This window comes from Micromys minutus (genome assembly GCF_963924665.1).
Source record: "Micromys minutus genome assembly, chromosome: 4".
NCBI lineage: Eukaryota > Metazoa > Chordata > Mammalia > Rodentia > Muridae > Micromys > Micromys minutus.
The window spans coordinates 84,315,328-84,339,516 of record NC_137973.1 but is presented as its reverse complement, the minus strand read 5'-3'; the positions used below and the strand labels follow the sequence as shown (position 1 = coordinate 84,339,516).

Here is a 24,189-nt window from a genome sequence, read left to right as displayed (position 1 = left end):
TGTTGGTGTGTGAGCCACCTCATGACTCTCAGTCACCCTCAGATCATGTGATCCGGATGCTGTGCAGGCCAGCTAATCTGCCAAGGGAGATTACTTTAGGGTAGATTTTTTTTTTTATTTTTTAAATTTTGCTGGAAGAGATTAATTTAAAGACTTCCATGACTACTGGGTGGCGGAAATTTGTACATCTACAGACCTTTCCTCCTTCTGGGTATGACCTCTCTTTGTAGAAATGCTTGTTCTCTTAGCAGGGCTGCTTTGAGAAGCAGCCTTTCTTGTTGTCTGTCACACGCAGAGAGTTCTAAGGACACAGAGAAGAGCAGGTTCCTTTTGCCCATGACACCTCTTGGGTCAATCTGGCACGGTGCATTTTAACACATGACAGTTCGGGGTGGATGCTCAAAAAGGACCTTCCTAGATGTCCAGACTGAAGAGGAAAGGTAATATGTAATTTGGTTGTTGAAATTTTAACTGAGTTCTCTAAATTCCAAGATTGTAGCAGTGAGTAGCAAAGTCCTGTGTGCGCCCACATAAGCATTATCTTTATACAGTTTGTCTCTATGCATCGTTTATAGGCACTTCACGAACAGCTTGCAACAGGATACAGCACTCACAGCTGCATATGTTTATGTGCCCGTCTGCGGTATGTTGTGCACAGTGCCGAATTGTGTGAAGATTATCTTTGAGCTTCTCTGTTTGTGCTTTTCACATTGACAGACAATCCGTCACGACAAGAGAAGCACGCCACAGAATTCCGCAGTGCCAAGGGCTAGCCCTGGGCACTTCCAGCTGCTTTCGAAGAATCCTGTGATGGGCCCCATTCCTGCACCGGGATGGTGCCAAACAAAGCTAACTTTTTGGAAAGTGGCACATCAGTGGGTTCTCTGATGGGCGAGTGCAGCTGGAAGGGCCACCTTCTGTCCTCAGGTTACTCAGACTTGGGTGTGATGCAAGCCGGGCTTTGCATACCTTCATCTACAGAGGGTTTGGGGGAAAAAAGGCTAAGTAGTAGCAGTGGAGGAGTAGCAAGCAGTTGCGGGCTGCACGGAGGGCACGTGACTAGGGGCGGGGCCTCGTGTGGCGCCAGCCAGTGGCGGGGCTCGGGGGGTGGGGCCTGAGCGCGCAGCTCCCGCGGCCCGGCTCGCTCTGCGGGAATGTGGGCTGGAGTGGTCCAGCTGCGGGGCCGAGGTGCAGCGAGCCACAGGGTCGATCCATAGCGCCATGGCCTGCATCCTCAAGGTAACCGCTCGGCTGTGGGCCGCTTGCGCGCTCCGCCTGCTGGGTGCGCAGAGGCGTGGAGCCCGCCGCGGTCCCGCCGCATCCTCAGCCCGCCCGTCTCTTCCTGGCGTCGGCTTCCTTTTTGTTCCTTTGGCCAAGGCATCTGGGTGGGAGACTATGCAATGTGCGTTGGGCACAGACTCCTTGCCTGCACTGCTGTCGGCTGGCTTCTGCCTGGAAGGAGCTGGGCTGGGAACGCGCGGCGGCGTGCCGAATGATGGGTATAGCAGGCAGAGCAGAGGGTGCTCCGAACCATGGGTCAGGGCAGCCCGCGGCCTGTGGGGGGCCATGGGCTGAAAAGGAGTGGCCCGGCTTGGGTGAGGGGCACTGCGTTTGAGAAGAGGAGAGGGTGTGTAGAGCTCCCAGCCTTTGCTCCTGGGAACACATAAACTTCTGGGTCCACAGGTAGCCCTGTAGGGATGAGTTTTCTGGGGAACTAGCTCCAGGTGCCAGGACTTCGGTTGGAAAAGTTCATTGACTGGAAATAGGTAGAACCTTGGACTTACTTAGGCTCACATGTGAACAGACAACACCAGTCAGAGTCTAGCCCTGTTTTGCTGAGTTTTTTCAAGTCCTGGTTCATTCCACTTACCTAGTGTCTGCCTTAGCTTGGATATGGACCTTTGGGTGGACCTACTTGGAGAGGACTTTCCCTGGTAAGACTTGTTTCCAACTCACTGGGAAAGTTCACTCCCCACGGCGTCCTGTTTTTTTCCTTCCTGCAGTTAGTTATTCGTTGGTCCGCCTGACTTCATGGAACAAAACATGCAGCATGAAGGTTCCCCATCCCTGAGAGAAAACAAAGGTGTTTGGTTTCCAGCCCAGAGAAGGTGATGTGTGACCAACACAGAGAACAGTCCTGTGTGTTACAGCACTTGATATAGTCCTGGGCTGCTGCTGTAGTTGGTCCATCATCCTTCCGCAGCATGCAGTGAGGCAGCAGACACTTAGTGTGACTTTCCTGAACTTGACGTTTGTTTGTTTTGGAGCGTTTTCCTGGACATGGCCAAAGGGGGCAAAGTCAGGAGGAAGTAATCCATTGATGTCACAGAACACAAGTTGAACTTACAGGAACTGGAACTAGGTCACAGCATCATCTCTATTTATTTGTGTCATTTGCTAAAAAAATCGAGGAGCATGCTGTTGGTCATATCTTTACTGGTTTCTCCCCTGCCGTGTATCTTGTGTCTTGGTGTGTATGTGTGATCTGGTGTGGTGCTGGTGATTGAGCCCAGAGCCTTACACACGCCAAGCCCGTGTCTGGGGCTACATCCCCAGATCCCTCAAGGCATCTTTAGTGCTAATCCAAAGACACACACAGATCTGATCTTATCCTGTTCCTGTTGTTCCTCACACCGAGGCCCTGCCAGAAGCCCCTCCTTGTTTGCCTTTAAGTCATAACCACGAGTAAAGACGAGCCAGGATCAAACACATTCATCTGAATTCTGGCTCTGCCTCCTGTCACCTGTGTGGCCTCCTTGGACAAGTTACACTTCTCTGGATACTAATTTCTTTAACATAAGATCAAAATAGTCATGTATACTTTGTCAAGTTGCTATGGAGATGACCAAGTAGGGACGAGAAGGACTTAGGGGTACAGGTGTGTAATACCAATGCTCTCCTGGTGTTTAGTAATAATGGTGAGTTGGTTATGACATTCTGACCCCTCAGTCTTTTACAAGATATAATGCTGATTTCTTCATAAGCCCAGAAGGGCCAGTGTTCTTGTTTCTAACCCCACTTTTTAGGAAAAGAAACTGCAAGTCTTGAGTTTCCTAAACTCAAAGTTAGGGACAGACCGAACCTGGATTCGCCTCACATCCTAAACTGTCCTCACACTTCAGAACTGTTCCAGGGGTGACTCCGGAGCCCTTATACTGTTTAGGCCCTGCTACCTATGAGTAATGGGGTGCATTACATTTTTTTCCTTTACTTTTTTAGTGGTAACTTTGTACACATGATGTTGTGGTCTGTAAATGCATTGGGTCACGATCGTAGCCAGATCATGTTCATAGCCATTCTGGGCTACCAGTAGGGTAGCCTGCTGGGTGCAGGCTGCACCTACTTGTTCCTCAATGGTCCCTGAGGTTCCTGGTAGCCTGTGCCATCTTTAAAAAGCTACACTTGGTGGAGTGGAGAGTACAAGTTCCAAACAGGAAGAGCGCATTCTGTGCAAGTTCTGCCACTGCATTTGGTTCTGGCCTCTCTTTTTCTGAAGTATAGGGAAATGTGTGTAATTATTATAATTGGTGTCAACAGTGTTGTAGCAAACAGAAAAGGACAGCTTTTTTTTCCTTTGGCAACACCCTGAACCTAGTTGGATATTGGAAACGGCCTGGCCCGATGATCAAACTGTCAAGGGGCAGATTAGTAGGGGAACAGCATGTGTAGCCTATGTATTTTATCTAATGTTCATGGTCCTTTGTGTATGAGTGCATATAGGTATGTCTTCCTCCTATGTATGTATGCATGCATGTGTGTAACATATATAGATAATTTATACACATGCACACACACCATACACACATAGACAGTTTATGTCTTCCCCGTGTGTGTGTGTGTGTGTGTGTGTGTGCGTGCGTGTGCGCATGTGTATATGTGTGTGTGCATATCTGTTTATGAAATACTCAAAGGAGTGTGCTGGTTATTTTTTTGTGAACTTGACACAAGCTAGGGCATCTCACTTGAGAAAAAGCCTTCATTAGATAGACCTGTAGGCAACTCTGTGACACATTTTCTCATTTGGTGATTAATGTGGAAGGGCTCATTCTATTCTGGATGGTGCTACCTCTGGGCAGATGATCCTCGGTGGGATAAGAAAGGAGCCATGGGTGAGTGAGCCAGAAGGCAGTGTTCCCCAGCGTCCGCTTCAGTTCCTGCCTCCAGGTTCCTGCCTTGAAGCCTTTCTCTGATTTCTCACAGTGATGGACTAGAAACTATAAAATGAAATCATTCCTTTCCTCCTCAAGTCGATTTTGGTCACAGTGTTCTATCACAGCACTTGAGAGTAAACTAAGATGAGGTGTTACTAGGTCTGAGGGTTAATATCCCATTTTACCAAAGAGTGACATATTATGGAGACAGGATAAGACAAGAAAGGGCTTGGGCTGTATGTTCTGAGTGCCAGGAAATGACAGGGAAAGGCATGAGAGATGGGTTTTGTTTGGGCAAATTTATCTGGGTCTTAACCCTCTCATGATAAGAATGATCTATTCCTGGTGTGAGGATGGCACGCTTTCCAAACGGGTGCTTTGGGGAAGACTATTGCTTACCTTACTTTGTGAAGAGTAAGATAGCCAGGGATTTTGAAGGGCGTGGGGAAGCATGGAGGGTTACTGTACCATCCCTGCCAGGGCGCAGCCGAAGCCACTTCCCACTGACTCTCAGAGCTGAATAGGATCTATCACGAGGAAGCTTGCATTTTAGAAATGTAACAGTTGTGAGCAAAGACTTTCTTATCCAAGGAGATTGTGTCATCCTTCCGACCTAGGGGACACACCGTGTTCTCATCGCTGCCTATGCAAGACTGGGGATCTTGAAGAGGAAAAGCTGGGGTCTGGCAGATGATGATGATCTTTGGGACACTGCAATGTTCAGTGGAGACTCTGTGGTTGCTGAGGCCCATCTGGCCTTGAGTGGAACCCATTCTCACAGCTCTGGGTTCCTAAGAATCACTTCCATTGGGGAAGACATGACCGTTTCACATTGCATTCACGTTGCAAGAGCCCCAAACACAGACACATGGGGCTTAATTATGTCTCTGCCACTTACTGATTGGACTACAGAAAGTTCTTTTAAAATTGTTTTTGAAGTTTACTCCTGTCCCAGTTTCCAAACTGGGGGGTTACCCTGCATCTCTGAGAAGGCCATTGTAAGGGGATGAATATCTGTGTGCTGGGGTTGTTCTTCCGGAAGTGACAGCCTCAGGCTGGTGCCTGCACTTCCTGCCTTCATTAGGCTGCTCTTCTGCATCGCCTGGATAGACAGCGAGCCCTTAATTCTATAGCCAGGACTTTCCCAGAGTGAGGTCTCCAGGCTCTGCCGAATCCCCTGCCCTCAGCTGCACCAGTCTCTACAGAGGTGGATCAGAGAGGATCCCGCGGGGGTTCAAGGCTTTAAAATTTTACTAGAGAAGAAAAGCACCCACTTTAATTGGCAGTTATTAATGAAGTTAAATTTTACATTTCTAGTAGCTGCTTATCTTTCTGGTGTTACAGAAACCTCATTGTTTTATGTAACAAACGACAATTTCTGTTTTCTTCTATGATTTCTTCCTGTGGTGAGAAAGTACTTTTTTTTTTTTTGGGCACAGTATTTCATACACTTGTGATATGTAATCTTTGTCAAATTGCATTGAGTATTGAATGCTGGTGTGGACACCAGATGGACTGGGGACATGGATATTTGGGAGTTACTTCTGACCTGAAGATTATGCTTTTTCCCTGTTAATCAAACTTATCAGCACACGAGAGATGCTAAACACGCCACAGATGCACACCTGAGCTGTTTTTATTTTCCTCCACGGTTATCTGTCCTTACAAATGTTTCCAGTTGATAAGAAATGGTGATGCGAAGGCACAAAGTCGCCATCTTCTCATGCAGACTTTTCTCCCCCTACCCTGATGGAATGCTCCGGCTTTAATTTGGGAGAAACTCTGGGTTGTAGCCCGCACTCCCGTTCTCATTCCCGAGTCGTGGATTTGGTCCGTGTTTTACTGAACTTCCTTTCTTGGCAGCTCTTGACAGTTTTTTGTTTTCCTCGTTGTCCTACGGAGCAGAGCTAAGGTGCAGTGCCCACAAGCCCTTTGGAGCTTTAGGTCTTATCTTTGCTCTTTGAGTCCCTGGTGATAACCAGGCTTAGTGTGACCTGGACATCCTTTCAGAGTCTGGTGCCTGACCGAGTGGCTCCTCTGCTTACCATTCTTGGCCTCCACACACCCGCAGGAACCCCAAGTCTGGGCAGCCTGGGGATTATGAGGGTGTTGAGGTCTGGAGTCCCAGCTGTGAGACCTAAGTCTTGGTTCCCTTAACTCTGAATTGGGTATGAAAATTGTCCACAGAGACTGGAAAATCGGCTTTCTATGAAGCAGGAACTTAGCATCTTAGTGGTCCTTGTGACTGCAGCTGTCAGCTCAGATTGTTTCCATGATGTTTTCTGCAGGAAATCCCCCTCTGACTTCCACATCTACAATTTTTGTACACTATGCATGAAGAACCCTAAGAAACCCCACTCCATAGGCAGAAAGACAGTTTGTCTAATCCATTCGTGATGGTCCTTCTGACCGCTGCCCAGGCCTAGCCCAGATCTCTCCAAGCCTGACTGGAGAGATGTGTTTGTGTGTGTGTTGGTGTGCTCTGGGGAGTAAGTGTTCTCTAGTGTGATCGTGCCTTGTATACAGTGTGTGTGTGTGCATGTATGTGTGTGTGTGTGTGTGTGTGTGTGTGTGTGTGTGTGATAGAAAGGAGGGGAGATGGATATGCATACTTTGTGGGTGAGCATGTTGTGTATGTGTGTGTATGTGTGTGTGTGCGGGGGTGTGTGTGTGTGTGCTCTGGGGGATGGATATACATGCTCTGGATGTGGGTACTTTCTGAGAACAAGCCTGCCTGGCCTGGGTGTGAGTGGCAGGCATAGGCAGTACCCTTTGGATTAGTGTTGACAGTAGCAGTCGGCAGTTTATTGTACAGCTGAGTTTCCTGGATGGAGCTTGACCTAAGAAGACTGTAATAAATGGGGTCTAGGAAAGCTAAGTATATTCTGTCCCAGGTTCCAGAAGTGGCAGAGGGAGGTTGACCCCAGGACAGCGTGGCTGTTGGAAGTATTTCTGAACTTTATTGGCAATAAAGGTATTGACTTTATGTACTATCTTTTACCCCAGGTCTCCTTGGTGGGGGGCCTCTTTGCACATGTTTTTATTTGGGCTGTCCTCAGAGTTGCCTTGCAATTTCGGAACTGGAGGAGGGGAGGGGCAGAGAGACGGGGAGATGAAGGAGGTGGTCGTTCTGTGTCTAAAAGCGAACAGCCTCTGGACTGGGACAAGTCAAGCCAAAGCTCAGCCACATGTGCTAGTAATTTTGAGGGTGGGAGGGAGAGGGTCAGAACCTTGTGGGAGACAAGAGAGGGGTGAGAAAGTCAGGGATGTGACTGAGGGAGGAAGTGGGGAAGAGAGACGGGTGGTAGGGAATTAGAGTAACTCGGACTCCTCCAAAGCTCTGAAGAGAGACCTCAATATTTTTTATTTATAAGTTTATTATGTATGTATTTTTATATGGATATATATTATATTATATATTTTCCACAGACTGTATGGCCCACAGGTTCTTCCACTCCTGTCTACCTGAGGTAGCATAGAAAAGCCAGTCTGCAAGTCTGATGGCGCTGTGGATGCAGGGAGCTGCAGAACCAGCTGACCCACTGTTTCCAAATGCTGACAGCCCCAGCGTGCCTCCTGGATGTGGGCTTAAACTCTGAGGATATCCAAAGCCCGCTATTGACTTTCAAAGTTACTAAGTCTCCCCAGAAGGAAAATCTGTAGCTGTTAGTATCCACCTGAGGCAGACACTGGGTAACTCCTTTTTTGTTTCCTGGCCTTAGGTGAAGTACCAGGGGCCTTTCTCTAAATGGAAAGAGTAGAAATGACCAGACCCCCCCAGAGGCCCATTATTCAGGCTGTGGAGAGCCCAGGCCTGTTAGTGTCCTGTTGTATCCTTTTGATGCACCTTCCTGCCAATTAGTAAGCCGGGGGAGGGAGGAGAGAGGAGTCTCAAGTCCACCGGTTCTGCTTCTCACTTCTCATTAACAGCTCTCTAAAGGGTCAGTGGAAGGGGGTTGGGGGGAGGGGTCATTCACCATTGCTGCCTGTCCTTGGTAAAACAGGTGAGTGAGCTGTTAAGGAACTCAAGAAGGTTTAATGAACAGCAGCCTCTGGGTAGGTGACATTCCTCAAGACCTCCTCCTTTAGCCGCAGGTCCCGTATTTCCAGCCACAGTCTCATTTCCTACATGATGTGGAGGGTAGACTAACCACATCTGGTCCTTGATAAAGAAGGGGGGGGGTAACTGTTAGGGGAAGGATGAAGAGAGTGGGGGACATATGGCCCATGGAGGTGCGGCGAGGCCTGGGGGCAAGGGAGATGCCTCTGGAGGGTCCATGTTGGGAATCCCTTCCCCCTGAGGGACCAGCCACACAACAGTATAGTACAGAATAGAGTTTATTCAGGTCATGGGAGAGTTAAGAGGGTAGTAGAGGCAGAGAGAGAGAGAGAGAGAGAGAGAGAGAGAGAGAGAGAGAGAAGTAGAGGTAGAGGAGTAGAGGCCGGCCATGAGCACGTGGGAGAGAGGGGGAAGGGAAAGGGAAGTGGAGGGGTAGGAGTGGAGAGCAAGGCTGCAAGAGCACAAGAGCAAGAGAAGCCAAGAGAGAGAGGAGTGGTAAAGCAGCCCCTTTTATAGCATACCTGGCTACTGCTGGGTATTTGCGGGGTGGGGGTGGGGTATACCTGGCTGTTGCTAGGTAACTGAGGGGTGGGGTTTACAGAATCCCAACAGTAACCTCTGAAAAATGTGCGGGAGAGGGGCAGGAGACATGATGGCATCCTGTTCTTGGAGTCCTTCCAGTGTGGTGTAAAAGCCATGCATGGACACTGTAAACAGAAGTCTACACTCCTTCACCCACTCTTTTGTGACAGGACTTTTCCTGGGCAGATGCAGCACACATATCTCCTCACCCCAAATTGGGGTCCCACAGTGTAGATGCCACTGTTGGGGGAACCAGTGAGTTTTCTCAGAGTGTCTTGCAGGAGCAGAAATGACTCAAAGTCAGCTGCGTTATCAAAGGTCACCCAGCACTGGTGGCAGCCCCCACATCTGGGAACCTGGAGCACAGCCCACAGGCAGCTCATTGGGTTGAAGAGTGTCCGTTCCAGGTGCCTCAGTTGTTCTAAATCTCTTCCAGTCAGGCTGCAGGGCTGGTCTCTTTGAAGCTTGGCTTGTCTGAGAGGTCTCAGTAGTCATTATTGTTTACTTTATGTGTGTGTGTGTGTGTGTGTGTGTGTGTGTGTAGTGATTCTGGTTGGTTTCAGGGACTTCCTGAAGCTATTTTGAATTGTTTAGTTTTGCTTTTAATGCTGTTTGTCTTAAGGAGCCTCCCTCCAGGATGTAAAGGTTCAACCTTGGAGGAAACTACTATAAAACACTCACCTACTCAGACTTTAGTATTTGCCGACTGGAAAACTGAAAACTGTTGACTATCAAATCTTTTCTGGAAAAGATTTGTTTCTACTTTCAGGGGCTATTTTACTTCTTAGTGAGGATTGTCTTTGATCTGATTTTCAAACTGTTTGAATCTTGCTGTGAAGATTGTAGAGGAAGTGAACTATGAGCTAGGAATGAGGATCTGGCATTAGAGTTTGGTCACATTGTCAATGTAGATTTAAAGAACTGGGACTTGCAAATGACTGTTCAAAGGCTGTCCTTGTGGGGACAAGATGGGTTTGAATTTCATGCCAAGGGCAGTGGTTACTGGGGTTTGGCTTGGTGTGAGTATGACAGCAACAATGGCTTGGTCGCTAAAGAAGGAGAAGTGAGTCTCAGGCATTGGGCACCTCTATAGTGTTGGGGTGACAGGCATTAGCTCTTCCTGCCTTCAAGCCTGCTCCAGTGTGCATGACCCTGGTGTCAGAGCAGCCTATGAGAAGCCATGCGGTCCACAGAGTTCTCTTCTCTCCCCTCCCCTCCCCCTCCCATCTTCCCTTTACCCCTCCCCCCTGCCCCCTCTCCCTCCTCCCTCCTTCTCCCTCCTCCCCTTTGTCTTCTGTCTCCTTTTTCTCTGACCCACCCCTTCCTACTCTCAGACTCCTTGGTGAACCAGTTAAGTTTTATTGAGGTTTCTCAAAGGACTATGGGTGAGGGCTTACACTCTTTCACAGTGTAGTGATCCTCCTGCCTCAGTCTCTTAATGCTGAGATTACAAGGCGTGCCTAGTACCACCTATACGTTTCCTAAGATCTGTGTTCAAAAAAGAAAAAAAAGACACATGTAGAATTTATGCAGTCTATTTTATTTAACCAAAACTATCGAAACTGACTTTATTTTAATATATGACCAGTATATAATTATTAACAAAATATTATGTTGCTTTTGCATGTTCCAAATTCAGTATATATTTTTTCAATTACAGTGTGCCTCAATTCAGCGGCTAAATTTTTTTTTAAAGATATTTTTGACATGTATTTAATGGCTTAAAGAAGTAGATGCATTTGCTTTCCAAAAACTAGATGAAGCCCCTTGTTTTTGGTTATGATTAAATGAATGGAATACACACAGTGCAGTTTCTAGTTGTATATCCAAAGTGTTCCTGCATGTGCAACAGCCTCCTGGAGCATGACTGTAATGCCCCACAACCGCCCGTGGCTACTCACTGCTCCTTCAACACAGTTCCTGTCAGGAGAGGTTGCGGAGCTCAGACAATGAGCATAGTGTAAGGGACTCTGAAAAGTTGCCCCTCAGATCGGAACCGAGCCGTGGTACAGGTGCTGGTCAGATTCTTAGAAAGGAAAGGAAGGCAGAGTATAAACAAGTCCCAGTGCCTGACCCACGGAGACGTGTGAGCCTTTGAGCAGCCCTTGAACTGATCCAAATCCCTCCCAGATGCTGCACAGCTGTGACTCTTCCCCAGGGTCTGCTGCTCTGTGGGATGTGCGAGCTAAGCTCTCGGTGTGGTGGCGTGAGTTCCTGAGGGCTTTGAGGTCAGAGGCAGAGTTCAGACACTTGGACTCCTTTTGTCGCTCCCGGAGGCTTATGCACATGCAGAAACGATTTTGATAGGATAAACTCTGCCCTCCTTGGGAGTTCTTTTGTGCATCAGTATGCACATACCTTCAGCTCTGTCTCAGAGCTGGTGTCACCCTGCCCTGGTGTCACCCTGCCCTGCATCCCTTCTTCTCTCAGGTCACAGAATGTTCACAGTTTTTCAAGAGCGACCATGTCCCAGGGACAGTACGTGCCACTTGCTGAATCTCATCTGGTGTCCGTGCCAGGCAGCCTTTCAGATCCTCCCAGATGTTTATCTTACGGAGAACTGTCAGAGTGGGTGGCATCTGCCCTCACTGCATAGATAGGAGACTGGTTCACAGAGCTTAATGTGAACCAATATGAGCCTAGTAGCCAGGGCACACAGGTCTCGAGATTCTCCAAGAGTGGCTTCTGCATTAATAAGCAGCTTCTAAAAATCAGAAGGGCAATACGATTTTATGACACTGAAAATTATGTGATATTCCCATTTGGTGTCCTGAGCTGGCTGCATTAGAACATTGCTGCAGTCTGTCTGTCCCATCTGCTGCATGTCTGTCTGTCCTATCCACTGCACTGCAGTGGCAGAGCTGAGCTGAGGCGGGGGATAGTATCATCTACAACACCACGGATGCTGTGGATCTGATTACAGATAAACTTTGCAGGCTCTCTTTTGAGTTGCTTTTGCGTCTTTTAGCACTGTGAACTAAGCCGAGGGCTTTGTGCTTCTCCCTCATTAGATCAGCCGTCGGAAGGTAAATGTTGTCAACAGCACAAGAGCCAAGCGCTGCAAAGGGAGGGGAACTGAAGCTTAGCAAGGGAGTAACTCTCCATGTACAGCGGCTGGAACACAGCCAAAACACAGGTCCTAAGGTCTGCAGACCACAGAGCTTTCCAATGGAACTATCAGGACTCCACAAAAGGCCTAGGACACAGAAAGTGGCCAGGACCACCCCAGAATTTCTCATCCTTTCTGTCTCTGTGGTAGAGCCTGAGAACTTGTATATCTAGTGAGCCCTGGGGGTTCATCTCCAATTAACCTATTTGGGGGTTACTGATGTTTGTTTCTGATGAGATGGGATACTGATGTTGTCCATCTATGGTCAGCTCTTGAGGGTACTGTTGTTGCCCATCCCTGGTGAGTTCTGTGGAGTTTGATGTTGTTGTCGGTGACTATGCTTTGAAAAGTCTTGCCACACTACATCCAACTCAAGAAATTGTTGCTGATGTGTAATAGCTGTAGAGCGGAGATTTCCATCCACAAATCCTCAAAAGGAAATTGAAGTAATTCACATCTCTTTAGTAGTTTAAGTTCAACTTGTTCTAAATGCTTTGGCCATGGCCAAATGCCATGTCCTGGTGTGATTCCCCCCTGCCGAGCTCTCTGATGCTGCGGAGCACAGGCCACACGAGTGTTGGAAAGCTCATGTATGCTCTTGTGTCTAGCATGTGGGGCTGTGATAGAAATCCACCCTTCTCTGATGCTATTCCTCAATCCTTTGCAGGAAGACCAGAGTATGGTGACTCTAAACTGTAGGATTTTGTTTCAGTGGGGTATATGTCAACTCCCTTCTTGTCTTGTGCCCTTGCCACTCTGTGGTGAGGGATGCTAGGTCTGGGAATACAAGTTAATGCTGTCCTGCTGGAGTTTGCTGTCGAAATTGCTGGTCAGGCTCATGTTTAAAAAAAAGTCATTATATAGGGATTGGGAATAGGAAAAGGAAAAGACTGTCAAAAGCTGATCGCTTTGAACTTTCCAAGTCGGCCATTCAGAGCCTCATTTGAGGTTTTAATAAGTAACAGAAAGTCTCGGGAGCCACGGGGCTGGTCTCTCAGGCTTCCTTTGGTGTAGAGTGAGACACCACGGCTCCCTAGTCTCTTTGTCCACTTTCTCTGCCTCCCAGGCTTTCTGTTTCTCCCGCTCATTTTGCTCCTCTGGCTTCTGTGCCCCTTTCAGGTATCAAGGGTGAAAGAAACATTGTTGCAGCGCTGGGGTAGGGATGGTCTTAGGACACTATTAACAGGTAGATAAGACTGTCTTTCAAAGCCCAAGGGTGTTGGCTAGGAAATGGGGGTTCCTCCTGTGCCCAGAATGGTTGGTCTTGTGTGCATGACACGGCCAGATGTCACTTTCTCTTCTCACAGCTGTCCCCTGCAGGAGGCTGCCTTGACCCTTTGCTCGCTGCCCTTCTCAGCCCGTTCTCCCCTGGGGTGGGTGGTCCTGTGGCCAGACTTCTTTCCCTTATAGCTCTCTCACCTGTGCTGAGGACCAACTCTCTCCATTCCTGTGGTTTATGTGGCTTCCTTGTGGTTCTTTGGCTGGTTTGATGCCCGTTCAATCCTGCCAGGCTGGTTATCCTCCTCAGCAGCCTGGTTGTTGGCCCGATCTAATGTAAGATTTCTACGTGTGATGTCTGGCATTTTGGTGACTTGCAGTTGCCACTTTCTCTTCCAGTTTTGACCAAGGGCATCAAAACTGTTATGAAAAGAAATAGTCTTTGCTTTGTATGCTAACCTAAAAGAAAGTTGATTCAAAAAAGGAAAAGCATCCAAAGGCTACCACTTTAGGTTTCTCTTTTAAGAGCTGAGTGTTGAAACTCACGGTGTTTGATTCTACGTGTGCTTTAATACACACATGTGATATTAACAGGGTACATGCATGACTTTTTCCTACGCAGATGGGAGGAGAGAGGAGTGGAGAGGTAGAGGATGAAAGAGTAGCAGCAAGCTCTGTTCTGAGGGAGCGTTCTGTCTGTGGAAGTAATCCCCCTTGGCACACCCACTGAATGCTTGCAGGCTTTTAGGCTTTAACATGTGTGCTTCTGCAGAATCTTAAGGTAGGCATAGCGGTGAATCCAATGTGGATGAAGACATTGAGACAAACAGAGTCAGCTCTACAGAGGCAGTTTTACCTATAAAACAGGAGCCAGGGTTTGAATCCAAATTAGGAGAGCATTTTGCAAAGTGGGGATGAGAGCACACCTGTCATCTCAGCTCTTAGGAGGCTGAGGCAGGAGAGTTGCCGTAAGTTTGAGGCAGCCTGGGTTGCCCAGTGAATTCTAGGATACTCTGTGCTATATAACAGGACTTTGTTTAAAGGAAGGAGGGGAGAAGAAAGAAAGAAAGAAAGAAAGGAAAGAGAAAAAAAAGTTTTAAGGGCACAGAGACAAGCCTATTTGTAACTTCCTACAACAGAATGATAACAGTAACAATAAAATTGCACCAGCAAACACTCTCTGGCCATTCAGTATAGGGTGGTTGCCACATGTAAGATATGCATATCATAGATTCTAATGTTCAACTCTTCGAAAAAACTGTTTCTCATAACTATTTTCTGTGTGCAGAGACAGAGTCTTAGAGAACTTCCCTTCTTTGCCCTAAGCACTTTGCCGGTGGGTGAGAATCTTGAATGGCATAATGTTTTTAAAGTCACTACTGTGTGCAGCCTGTCTTGGGTGCAGAAAGGCCAGGCATTGTTTTCAGTTCTTAGAATTGTTACTCAGTAACAATGACAATATTGTTACATTGTTACCGGTGTTGGACTTCTATTTTACAGAGCAGGAAACAGAGAGGGGTGGGGGGGTGGGTAAGGTCAGAGTGGTAAGGCTATATAATATAGGTGTCTGGCTCTAGGGGCTGTGTGTAACACATATGCACACATTCACTGTCTCTGTCTCTCTGTCTGTCTGTCTCTCTGTCTGTCTGTCTGTCTGTCTGTCTCTCTCTGTGTGTGTGTATCCCTCTCTGTCTTTCTCATTCTCTCACTCTGAAGATTTACCTTCTAGTGTTAGCATCAGCTTAAGCTACTTCAGAGCAGCTGTGGGTGTGCCGGAAGTTGCTTGATATTTTTTAAGGGAGGAAAAGATTTATTTGGGTTATCCTTCCATATCACTGTTTGTTAGCAAAGGAAGTCAAGACAGGAACTTAAAAAGGGCAGAAATCTGGCTGCTTTCTAGCTTGGTTCTCATGGCTTACTCGTCTTTCTTTCTTCTTTCTCCTATTTCTCCTCCTCTTTTTCTTCTCTCTCCTCTTCCTCTCCCTTCTCCTCTCCTTCCCCTCCTCCTTCTTCTTTTTAACCCTTTTATTAGTTCCCTATGAATTTCACACCATACACTCCAATCCCACTCATCTCCCCTTCCCCTTATACCTGTCCTGTATCCTTGCAGCCCCTCACCAAAGGAGAGGAAAACAATCTCGGGTGGAAGCTCTAGTGTGTCACAGTGTGATCTGCAGTATACCCCTAGGTAATGCTCTGTTTTCAGCTGTTCATTGCATTAACTCATTAGTCTGGCTTCTGCTATTCTACCAATACTGGATCCTCACTTGGATTCTCCTCAGATATCCTGTTGTTCCCTGTGTCGTGGAGACCCTGCTCTGTAAGACCAGCCCACCCCCTCATGCACTCTAGCAGTTAATAGATGGGGCAGATGTTGGGATGGGCCAATTCAAAGTCCTGGATCTGGGCCTGAGAGTGTCTGAGATGGTTGGAGAGCCAGTTTTCCAACAATCCCTGGAACCAGGGCCAGATTTATTTGCTGCCCAGGTGAAGCTGTAGCAGGTGAGGGGCAGGGCCAGCTCTCCTGCTATCGTGACCCCAGGACCAGGTTTTCTTCCTGCCGCAGGTGGTGAGAGGGAGAGTGTCTCTGGCTGTTCCACAGCAGGGCAGAAGAGGCTAGTGATTGAGTCAGCTCTTCTACACTGCTGGACCCAGATGTGGCCCCTGGTGACACACAGGCCAGGACCCCACCATGGTCCCAGGCGGCATCACCGGTTACTCACACCAGGCTGCTCCTTACTACTCTCAGTTTCCAGTTCCTCCTCTTCACTGTGCCCACATCCTTCTGTTTCTCCTCCGTTCCTCCATCACTCACTTGTCCTCTTCATGGTGCCCTGGGGCCACCTCAGGAGTGCCATGCCCTGCCTGTGCAATATGGCTTGGGGCAGGAGTCATCTAGGGCATGGTCTCCCCTCCCCCTCCCCCCTGGCTCTCTGTTGCCAGGCTGGTGGTCGTCTCAGGCTCACTTTTTTTTTTTTTAAATTTTTTTTTAGGAAAGTGGTTTTTAAAGCCAGCATGGAGATTTTCATCTTCTGATCATTAGGCTTGTAATCATTCAGCTGTCCGTAGGTCAGAACACTGAGCTCAGACAGAGCCTCTCTTCTCTCTGCCACCTATTGATGTCCACGTGACACAGCAGCCAAGCCTGTAATACTTCTAGGAGCAGGTGAAGCTTTACTTTTTAACTTCAGAGAAGCTGAGTTTGCATCCTTCTCTGCAAGGATCACACGTATGAAGACTCAGGTCAAACCACACCTGCTGTACTCGATTTCCTTGAGATGATGGTATTTGAGTTTGAGTCTTGTCATTCTGACTGGGTGAGGTGTCGGGGTGGGGGTCCCCATTATCTCCGTGAGTGCTACAGAACAGCTAGGGAGACAGTTCAAGACTGGGTCACGGCAGTCTCTGTTAAAACCCGTTAGTGGCTTTCCATTCCACTCTGCAAATAATCGGAATTCCTCCCCCGCATTGTGTAGGGTTTGTGGGTACATTCTCTACCCCGGGATTACACAGGTTCATGGCACCTTCCTTACTCTGCAGACTCCCCCTGCTTCTTTTGCTTCTCAGTTCCTTGCTGTGTAAAGTCTCTCTCAGATGTCGTTCCCCATCTGCCCTATCTCGCTCCGGGTTCTTCTGGAAGCCCTTTCTCCCCACCTTTTAAGACCGGCATGGCGACTTCCATCTTCCGATCATGCTGATGAAGTGCATGTCTTCCAGACACTCCTGCATTAAATAGTAAGAAATGAATATTGGCACCATCCCACACATCGCCGGGTGCTAACAGGCCACAGGGCGCCGGTGGGGTGTTCTCATCTCTGCAGACTCTCTGACCCTTTGCTCTAAAATCTCTCCACCGGACTCGCTACATTCCTTGGAGGGTCGCCCCACACCAGTCCTACGCATCCCAATTTCATAGCAGGTTTGGTGCGTCCCCTGACCACACCTTTCTCTGGAACTCAGTTGAGTTGAAACACCACAGTCTTAGATCCGTCAAGATCTGCCATCTTACGGGGGGTGGGGTTTGTTACATCTTATACCCCAGGCTCCCTCCCCATCCCAAAGGTCACTAATCTCTTTTCTCCTCCTCTCTGCCCCTTCTTCTGATCTGGAAGTCCCGCCTACTCCTCCCCCAGCGTTTGATCCTCTAAGATTTTTATTTATTAGGGGAAGGTTGTTGCCAAACTTTCCCATTACACCTGCCCCTCTAGGAATGCCCTGAGCATTTTCTTAACTTAAGGACGCATGCATATTTACTTCCATACTTCTTAGCCTAAGGTAGCAAGGTCACAATTCATAGCGGCTTAGTTCACCGTTGTATCTAGCAGCTGGAGAAACAAGCCTGCAGATACTGGGATGATGGGAGGAATGAATTTCAGGCAGAAAGCATAGTGTGCTTGAAGATACAGTGGCTTGAAGGAACAGGACATTTTGGGGGGCATGGTGAATGTGGTTGTCCGACACGGAGCTTGGTTTGGGGAGATGAGACACTTGGTGCCAAATCCCGTTCCTGTGTTCTGTGGACGGCAGACTTTCCCTCGGAAAGCCACATGTTGACATGGGTTATTAAATCAAGGCGGGGTGGAACCAGAGACGCCTCTGTCAATTCACTGTCCCCTCTAGCACTCCACCTGTGTGACAAGCTGGGTTCTTCACATCGGGAGTGACTTACCCCAACTGCGATTTCACCACAGCAGAGACACAAGCAGGTCTCAAGGAGCACCATATAAACTAAACTTCACAACAACAAAATAAACATGGACCAACATGGTTCTAGCTCTGCCTCACACGCAGGGAAGGAATCTTAATATTCACCTGATCCCACGTCAGTGCACAAGTCTTTGGGGAGTCTCGAATCTAGTCTGTTTGGCAGCTCTAACGCTCCTGAGGACACTGGGCACCTGTCTTTGAGCCTTGCCTGGAAGGAAAGCATCATTGCCCTTGAAGTAACTTGTATTTATTACCCACCTACTGTATGGCAGGTGCATTAGGGTTCCCTAGAGAAGCAAAATCAATAGATGTAGACTGAATATATATTACAAAAGGGATTGGCTTTAGGTTGACTTACCTGGCATTGGCTGGGGAGGCTGAGGATGGAGCAGCTGTTCAGCCCACCTGGCCAGATGCCTTCGCAGTGCTGAAACCTGGGGCGGGGGGGGGGGGCGTTCCTGGAGAGTCTCTGGTCTTCTGTCAATGGTACATGGCTGAAGAAATGGGTTCGGATGTCAGGGAAAGATGGTAGCAACAAGACAGACGTGCCAACAAGAAGGCAGGCAGGTGGGCGGGCGGGCGGGCGGGCAGGCAGGCAGGCAGGCAGGCGGGCAGGCAGCATGGCTCTGCTTTTCCCTGAGACCTGCTAACATCAGGGCTGGTTCAGGACGGTGCTGGCCACTCTGGGGAAGGTTTGCTTCCTTTAGCTAATCCTTCTTGGAAAATAACCTCACAAACTGCCCAGAGGTGTGTCTCTGAGTTGATTCTCGATCTAGTTAAGTTAACATCCTGGTTCACCATCACAGGAGATGAGCTAAAATGGAGGTGAAATATCACAGCCTCTTTCTGAGGAAAACACATTCCCACTGGACAGCCAGCAGCCAGTGCCCAGGAAGCTGTCACTCTCTCCAGGGAGTGGAGTGACAGAGAATCAGCAGCTTCAGGTCTCTCTGACTCCGAAGGACTTGCTTTAGCCATCTCATCTTGCTGAGAGGTAGCCACCAGAGAAGGTGACTTGGACACAGGTTTAAGCCAGTAGAGTGTCTTTATGCCGGCTGGTGGCTATACTGGGTGTTCGGTACTTGAGTATAGTTGTAAGCCTTTCTTGGGCTGAGCTTTCAAGTACAAAGAACACGTCTTGGGGTGACACACTTCAGTCAGCAGGAACGGTTAGCCAGAAGTGGAATTACACAAACCAAAAAGCATGATTAGATCATTTAGGGATTTCCCAGAGGATGGAGTGGGATAGATTGTATCAGTTTTGCAGGTGTTGCTGCCCACACTCTGGGTTCCAGGGCCTGAGTGGTCCTTCTATCACTGCATAAGATGTGCAGAGCTTGGGGGGGGGGGGGCTGTTACAGGTCTGTGGAGAGGAGAATGATGGGGGCAATTTGGGATGAACTAAATGTTGGTGGACACGGAAGAAACTTGGGATAATTGGTTCGGAGTAAGCTGAGTGTGGAAACATCACGGGGTGGTTTGCGCTCTGATTTTGTGCAGGCCTCCAGTGGCTCTGCCTTGGGGTGAACTGCAGTCTTATCATAATACTGCCAGTCACGGCCCCTCTTTCTCTAAATGGCACCCAGTTTCATACTCCCTCTGAACCAGCTACTCTGGGTCCTTTCAAGTTACAGACTTAGAACATGTCGTTTGTATAAAATAATAGTAAGTCTCAGTGGCTGTTTAGTGTAGATTCCAGGGCTGGTGGGAGGGTGGGTGGTTTAAAGAGTTTGAATTTGACCTCATGGGTAATAGAACGCCGTTGAGCCACCTTAATCAGAAGACTGGAAGATCTTGCTATTGTTTTACAGTTTTGGGGCATTTTCGATCACATTGCTCCTTTGTGCTCAAGTCCTGGCACCCTTACCAGTTTGAGCAGCCTGACTACACACACGCACACACATCCACATATACATACACATGCATACATACAGATAAACACATGCATGCATAAACATACATATACACACATACATATATACACACACATAAACACATATATGCACACACATGTGCACACGTGTACATACATATACACACATACCCACATGCATGTACGCACACACACGTATACATACACACATATAAACACACACAGAAGCACATACATACCTTTCAGTAAAGGTTATGAGAAGAACTAGGTAGACCTGTTTCTAACACCCCATCCCCATGTGGACTTATAATGAGGAAAATGGCAGCTCAGAGGGTGTAATTTTTGGAAGTCAAAGGTTTGAAGCATTTAGAGCCATAGAGCCACTTAATTCTGACCACAAATCCACGGTTCAGCACCCACCCACGCCCCACTCTGCTGGTCTAAGGCTGAGAACTCTCCCATAGCCAGCGGAAGTGGCAGGTGTGTGTGTGTGTGTGTGTCTGTGTTAAAAAGAGGGAAACAAACAAAAAGACAGAAAAGACAGAGAGACAAGGACAGAAAGAGAGCTTTACCTTACAGACCTTAATTAAAACTGTTTCAGAACATATGTTTGAAGTCTCTCTCTCTCTCTCTCTCTCTCTCTCTCTCTCTCTCTCTCTCTCTCTCTCTCTCTCTCATCCATCTATCATTCATCTATCTCTAAAGGTACAACCTGTCTTTCCCAATATATTCACTTTAGTGTGAAGCAGAGCATTGGTCTTTTATAAACTCACTCAGAATTAAGTAAGAACGTGCTACTTAGAAGATTGTGCAGTTGGTCCCTTGGCAAAATAAAGAATGGCTTTGTAATTGTGTATTAATGTTTAGTTCTCCAGTTTTATGGCTTGATTTAAAACATAACGGCTAAAGTTTGCATATTCTTGCTGCACTGGGTGCTAGATTGTGTTTTCATCCTGTATGCCAGGTGTCGTGCATGTGTGGGAGGAGACTTGCATGCTGGGGTGTCATGTATGCTGAGGCATGGTGCATGCTAGGGTAGCCTGTATGCTGGACTCTATCCCCAGCCTTGAGGTCCTCTGATAAGAGGCTTGCTTGTCCCCAAGCCAGTTTCTTACCCTCACAGAAACCCTGCCTTTCTTCATCATTTTGAACAAGATGGCTTGAATTTTCACTTGGCACCAAGTGGCATGAACTATGTTGATGGTCTTGCCTTTGTGAGCATCCCCAGGTCACACAGCCTGGAGGCCTAAACTCCAGTTCCACTTCCCTCCTGTTTCTAGTGCCTTGTCCTTGACGTCTTCCTTCAGACCTGGGTAGTTTGATCTTTGTTAAGTTCTTAGAATGTAAGTTTCTGGAAAAGCACAGAACCTTGCACCGACTGTCCGGAAGGCAGATTAACTTAGAATGCTCGTCACTGTGGTAAAGTTATTTACCGGAGGCTACCATGAGGCCTCGTCCTAGGCGTTTGCTGCCCTGTGTGTGAGGAGGATTTGAGCTGACAGCCTGTGTTCATTAGGTCAGTCTCCTGGAACATACACACACCCAGTTCCCTGCCTTCCTCTCACGGCCGGTGAACCAAAATGGCTTTGATTTGTGGCTCTCTTGGTTCTGTTACTCTAAACCTTCATTAAACTGTTACCATGTTGGAAAACAAAATTAGGGCTAAGTCTGTTCCCAGGCCGTAGTCTTGCTTGGCTAGAATCAACAGTGTTTGTGCTCTCGGAGGAGAGAGTGGCACATTTATACTGTATTGACAGAACTCAGAACCTAAGCTTCCTCAAGCAACACGTGATTCTCAGCCACCTCTGTCACGTTGCAAGAGTAAAGGTCTGAGGACTGCAAACAGTGGCTGCATCTTGGCACTAGATGGAAATGAAGTAGGTGAGTTGTAGTGGTTTTGTTTTATACTTTAGTGGCGGAAAGAGGGAAAGAAAATGAGCCCCAAAATCTGTAAAAGAAAAGTGAGTCCCCAAGCCGGTGCCGCAGAGCTGTGTGCGCTGAGGGCTGCGGTGCGTAATTACCACACACAGCGTTATGGACAGTTCTTATGAGGAACTGCTTTTGGGCTTTTCATGGTTTATAGTAAAGTGGGGTACAGAGAGACGGAAGAGGGTTTCATTGTTCTTCAATGGTCTGTGGTGAGCACCTGTGCTGTCCTGTGCTTAGCATTGACTAAAACCAGAAAACTTTCTTTTTCATTCTTTCTTCCTTTCTTTCTTCTTTCCTTCCTTCTCTCCCTCCCTCCTTCCCTCCCTCCCTCTTTCCCTCCCTCCCTCCTTCCTTCCCTACCTCCTTCTCTACCTCCTTCCCTCCCTATTTCTTTATTTCCTTCCTTCCCATTCCCTCCTTCCCTCTCCCTCCCTTCCTTTCTCTCTCTCCCTCCCTCTTTCTTTCTCTTTTGCTCCCTCCCTCCTTTTCCCTCCTTTGCCCCTTCTCCCTCTCTTCCTTCCCCCACCTCCCTTTATTTCTTTCCTTGAGGAGGGAGGAAGTTTCATTTATCTGTATCCCAAATGGGCCTTGAAGTTTGCTATGGCCTAGGATAACCTTGCAGTTCTCCAGAGAGCCAGACGTACAAGCATTAGCCACCCTCATTTGGTGATGTGGTCCTGGGTCTTGAACCCAAGGTGTTTTTCGTGTTAGGCAAGTACAACCCGGTTTCCTGAGAATATTCTGAAGAGGCAGAGGCCAACAAGTCTGGAGAACTCCCAAGGTGTAAGCCGGAGCAAGGAAACCTGCATGGTTGTGGGGAAACGCTGTCCGTCACTCCAGGACACACCTGCTACCTCTGAGCTGGAGATGGGTAGGAAGCAGCGGGTGCAGGAGAAGTTGTGGGTGTTCCACTGCGTCTGCTAAACTCAGCGTCTGACGCCTCACCCACAGGATAACTCTATACACTCTTCTTCGTCCAGTGACCCTAGCGACCGCCAGAGGAACCTGAAAACACCACATTCTGTTGTTTTCCTCCGAAGATTTACCTTCTACGGTCTCCCTTTTGGAACCTGAAGCTGTTGTCCATTGTCACGACTTTGCCCAGTGACTTATTGTCTGTAATTGGTGATGCCATGAAAGCCAGATACAAGCCATTGCTTTGAGTTGTGTCCCTTTGAGGCTCCTCTTTGGGATGGACTTTGCACATAATGCATTTGCCTTTCTGAGAACCATCAGGACAAAGAATTCAAAGGAGTTGAGGGACAAAATTATTTTCCTCTGTGGCCTCTCTTCCTAGGGCCACAGGAATTCTGATGAAAGCAGGCCTGGTCATTGGACACCAGGAAACCAGCTCATAAAGGGGATGTAGGGAGTGCTGTAGAATTCCAAAGCAGAGGTGGAAAAGCGTGTTCTAGAAGGAGGGCCGACAGTAAGAGCAAAAGCTTGGAGGTCAGGGCCAGGGTGCATACCTGCAGGTATTCCTTCCTGGGTCATGTGATGGGGAGGGCGGTCCAGAGTAAGCAGGAACCAAATACTGTGCCAAGTTACAGACTCTGCAGTCAATCTCAAGGTATCAGAAGCTGTGAAGCCTTGGTTCCAGGCACTGTAGAACCTGTAGCATCCTTATTTTCCAGACACCCTCTGGACTTAGCTACTATATCCATTAGCAAGGAATGTAATTAAGGCAGAGCCATTACTCAGTTGCCCAGGGTCAAATGCCTAATATGTTTTAGAGCCAGGACACGGAACCTGGGAAGTCTGGACTTCAAGTCTGTTTCACTTGGCGGTGTTTTGTTTTTCCTTGGACCAAAGTATTTTGAATGAGGAAACGGTGTCTGTCCATCCTTGCTGCCCTTCTATTTCTTGTGAAGCCCACAAGGCTATCCAACTCTTGATGTAGCCAAAGATGACCTTGAACTTCAGCCTCCGGCTTCCACCTCCCCAGAGTTGGGATGATTGAATGAAGTAGTGCATGATCTTCCGTCTGGCCCACTGACAGACACATGGTGCAGTAAGATGATAGGATAGTTCAGGTGGTTCTGCACCTGATAAAACCGTCTTCAGTGAAAATAACCAGATTTCTTACAAGCGCTCACTTGGCTTCTTCTATGGCTCCTGCAGCCTGCCATATTGTATCATTTCGTGGCTGGGGAAGTCTAGGAAACCAGTGGCTAATGAGGTATTTTAGGGAAATTGCCAACTGTTGCAAAGGTTTACACAGTGTGGGTGGGAGAAAAAATGGGTTTGTTTACTGCAGCCCTCCTGAGATTGTTGAGTTTGGAGCGCCCACACATTCCACCAACTATCCACCTCCTCTACCTCCTTCCTTATCTCGCTCCCTCCTAATCAGCTTCGCTTCCTACCTCCTTCCCTGCTTCCCTCCCTTCTTGCATCCCACCCTCCCTGTCTGTTTTTCCTTTTAACCTTTTAAGACAGTCCTACTTGATAGCAGCCCACGAGGCCCTGGCACTCACTAGGTAGCTCCAGCTGCTTCTAGGCTCTGCAATCCTCCTGCCCTGGTCTCTCAAGGGTTGGCCTCAGAGACACTTGAGACTCACCC

General features: G+C 48.0%; 1 protein-coding gene across 1 annotated transcript in view; it reads left to right on the top strand.

Moving 5' to 3' along the window:
- Nucleotides 1-1,167: 1,167 nt before the first annotated feature.
- ST6GALNAC3 (ST6 N-acetylgalactosaminide alpha-2,6-sialyltransferase 3) overlaps nucleotides 1,168-24,189 on the top strand; it is a gene marked incomplete at its 3' end in the record, with an annotated part of 474,240 nt that continues 451,218 nt past the window's right edge. Inside the window, exon 1 of the mRNA XM_080915383.1 lies at nucleotides 1,168-1,239. Coding sequence (XP_080771509.1) covers nucleotides 1,222-1,239 — 18 coding nt within the window. The 5' untranslated portion in view covers nucleotides 1,168-1,221. The remainder of the gene's footprint in view (nucleotides 1,240-24,189) is intronic.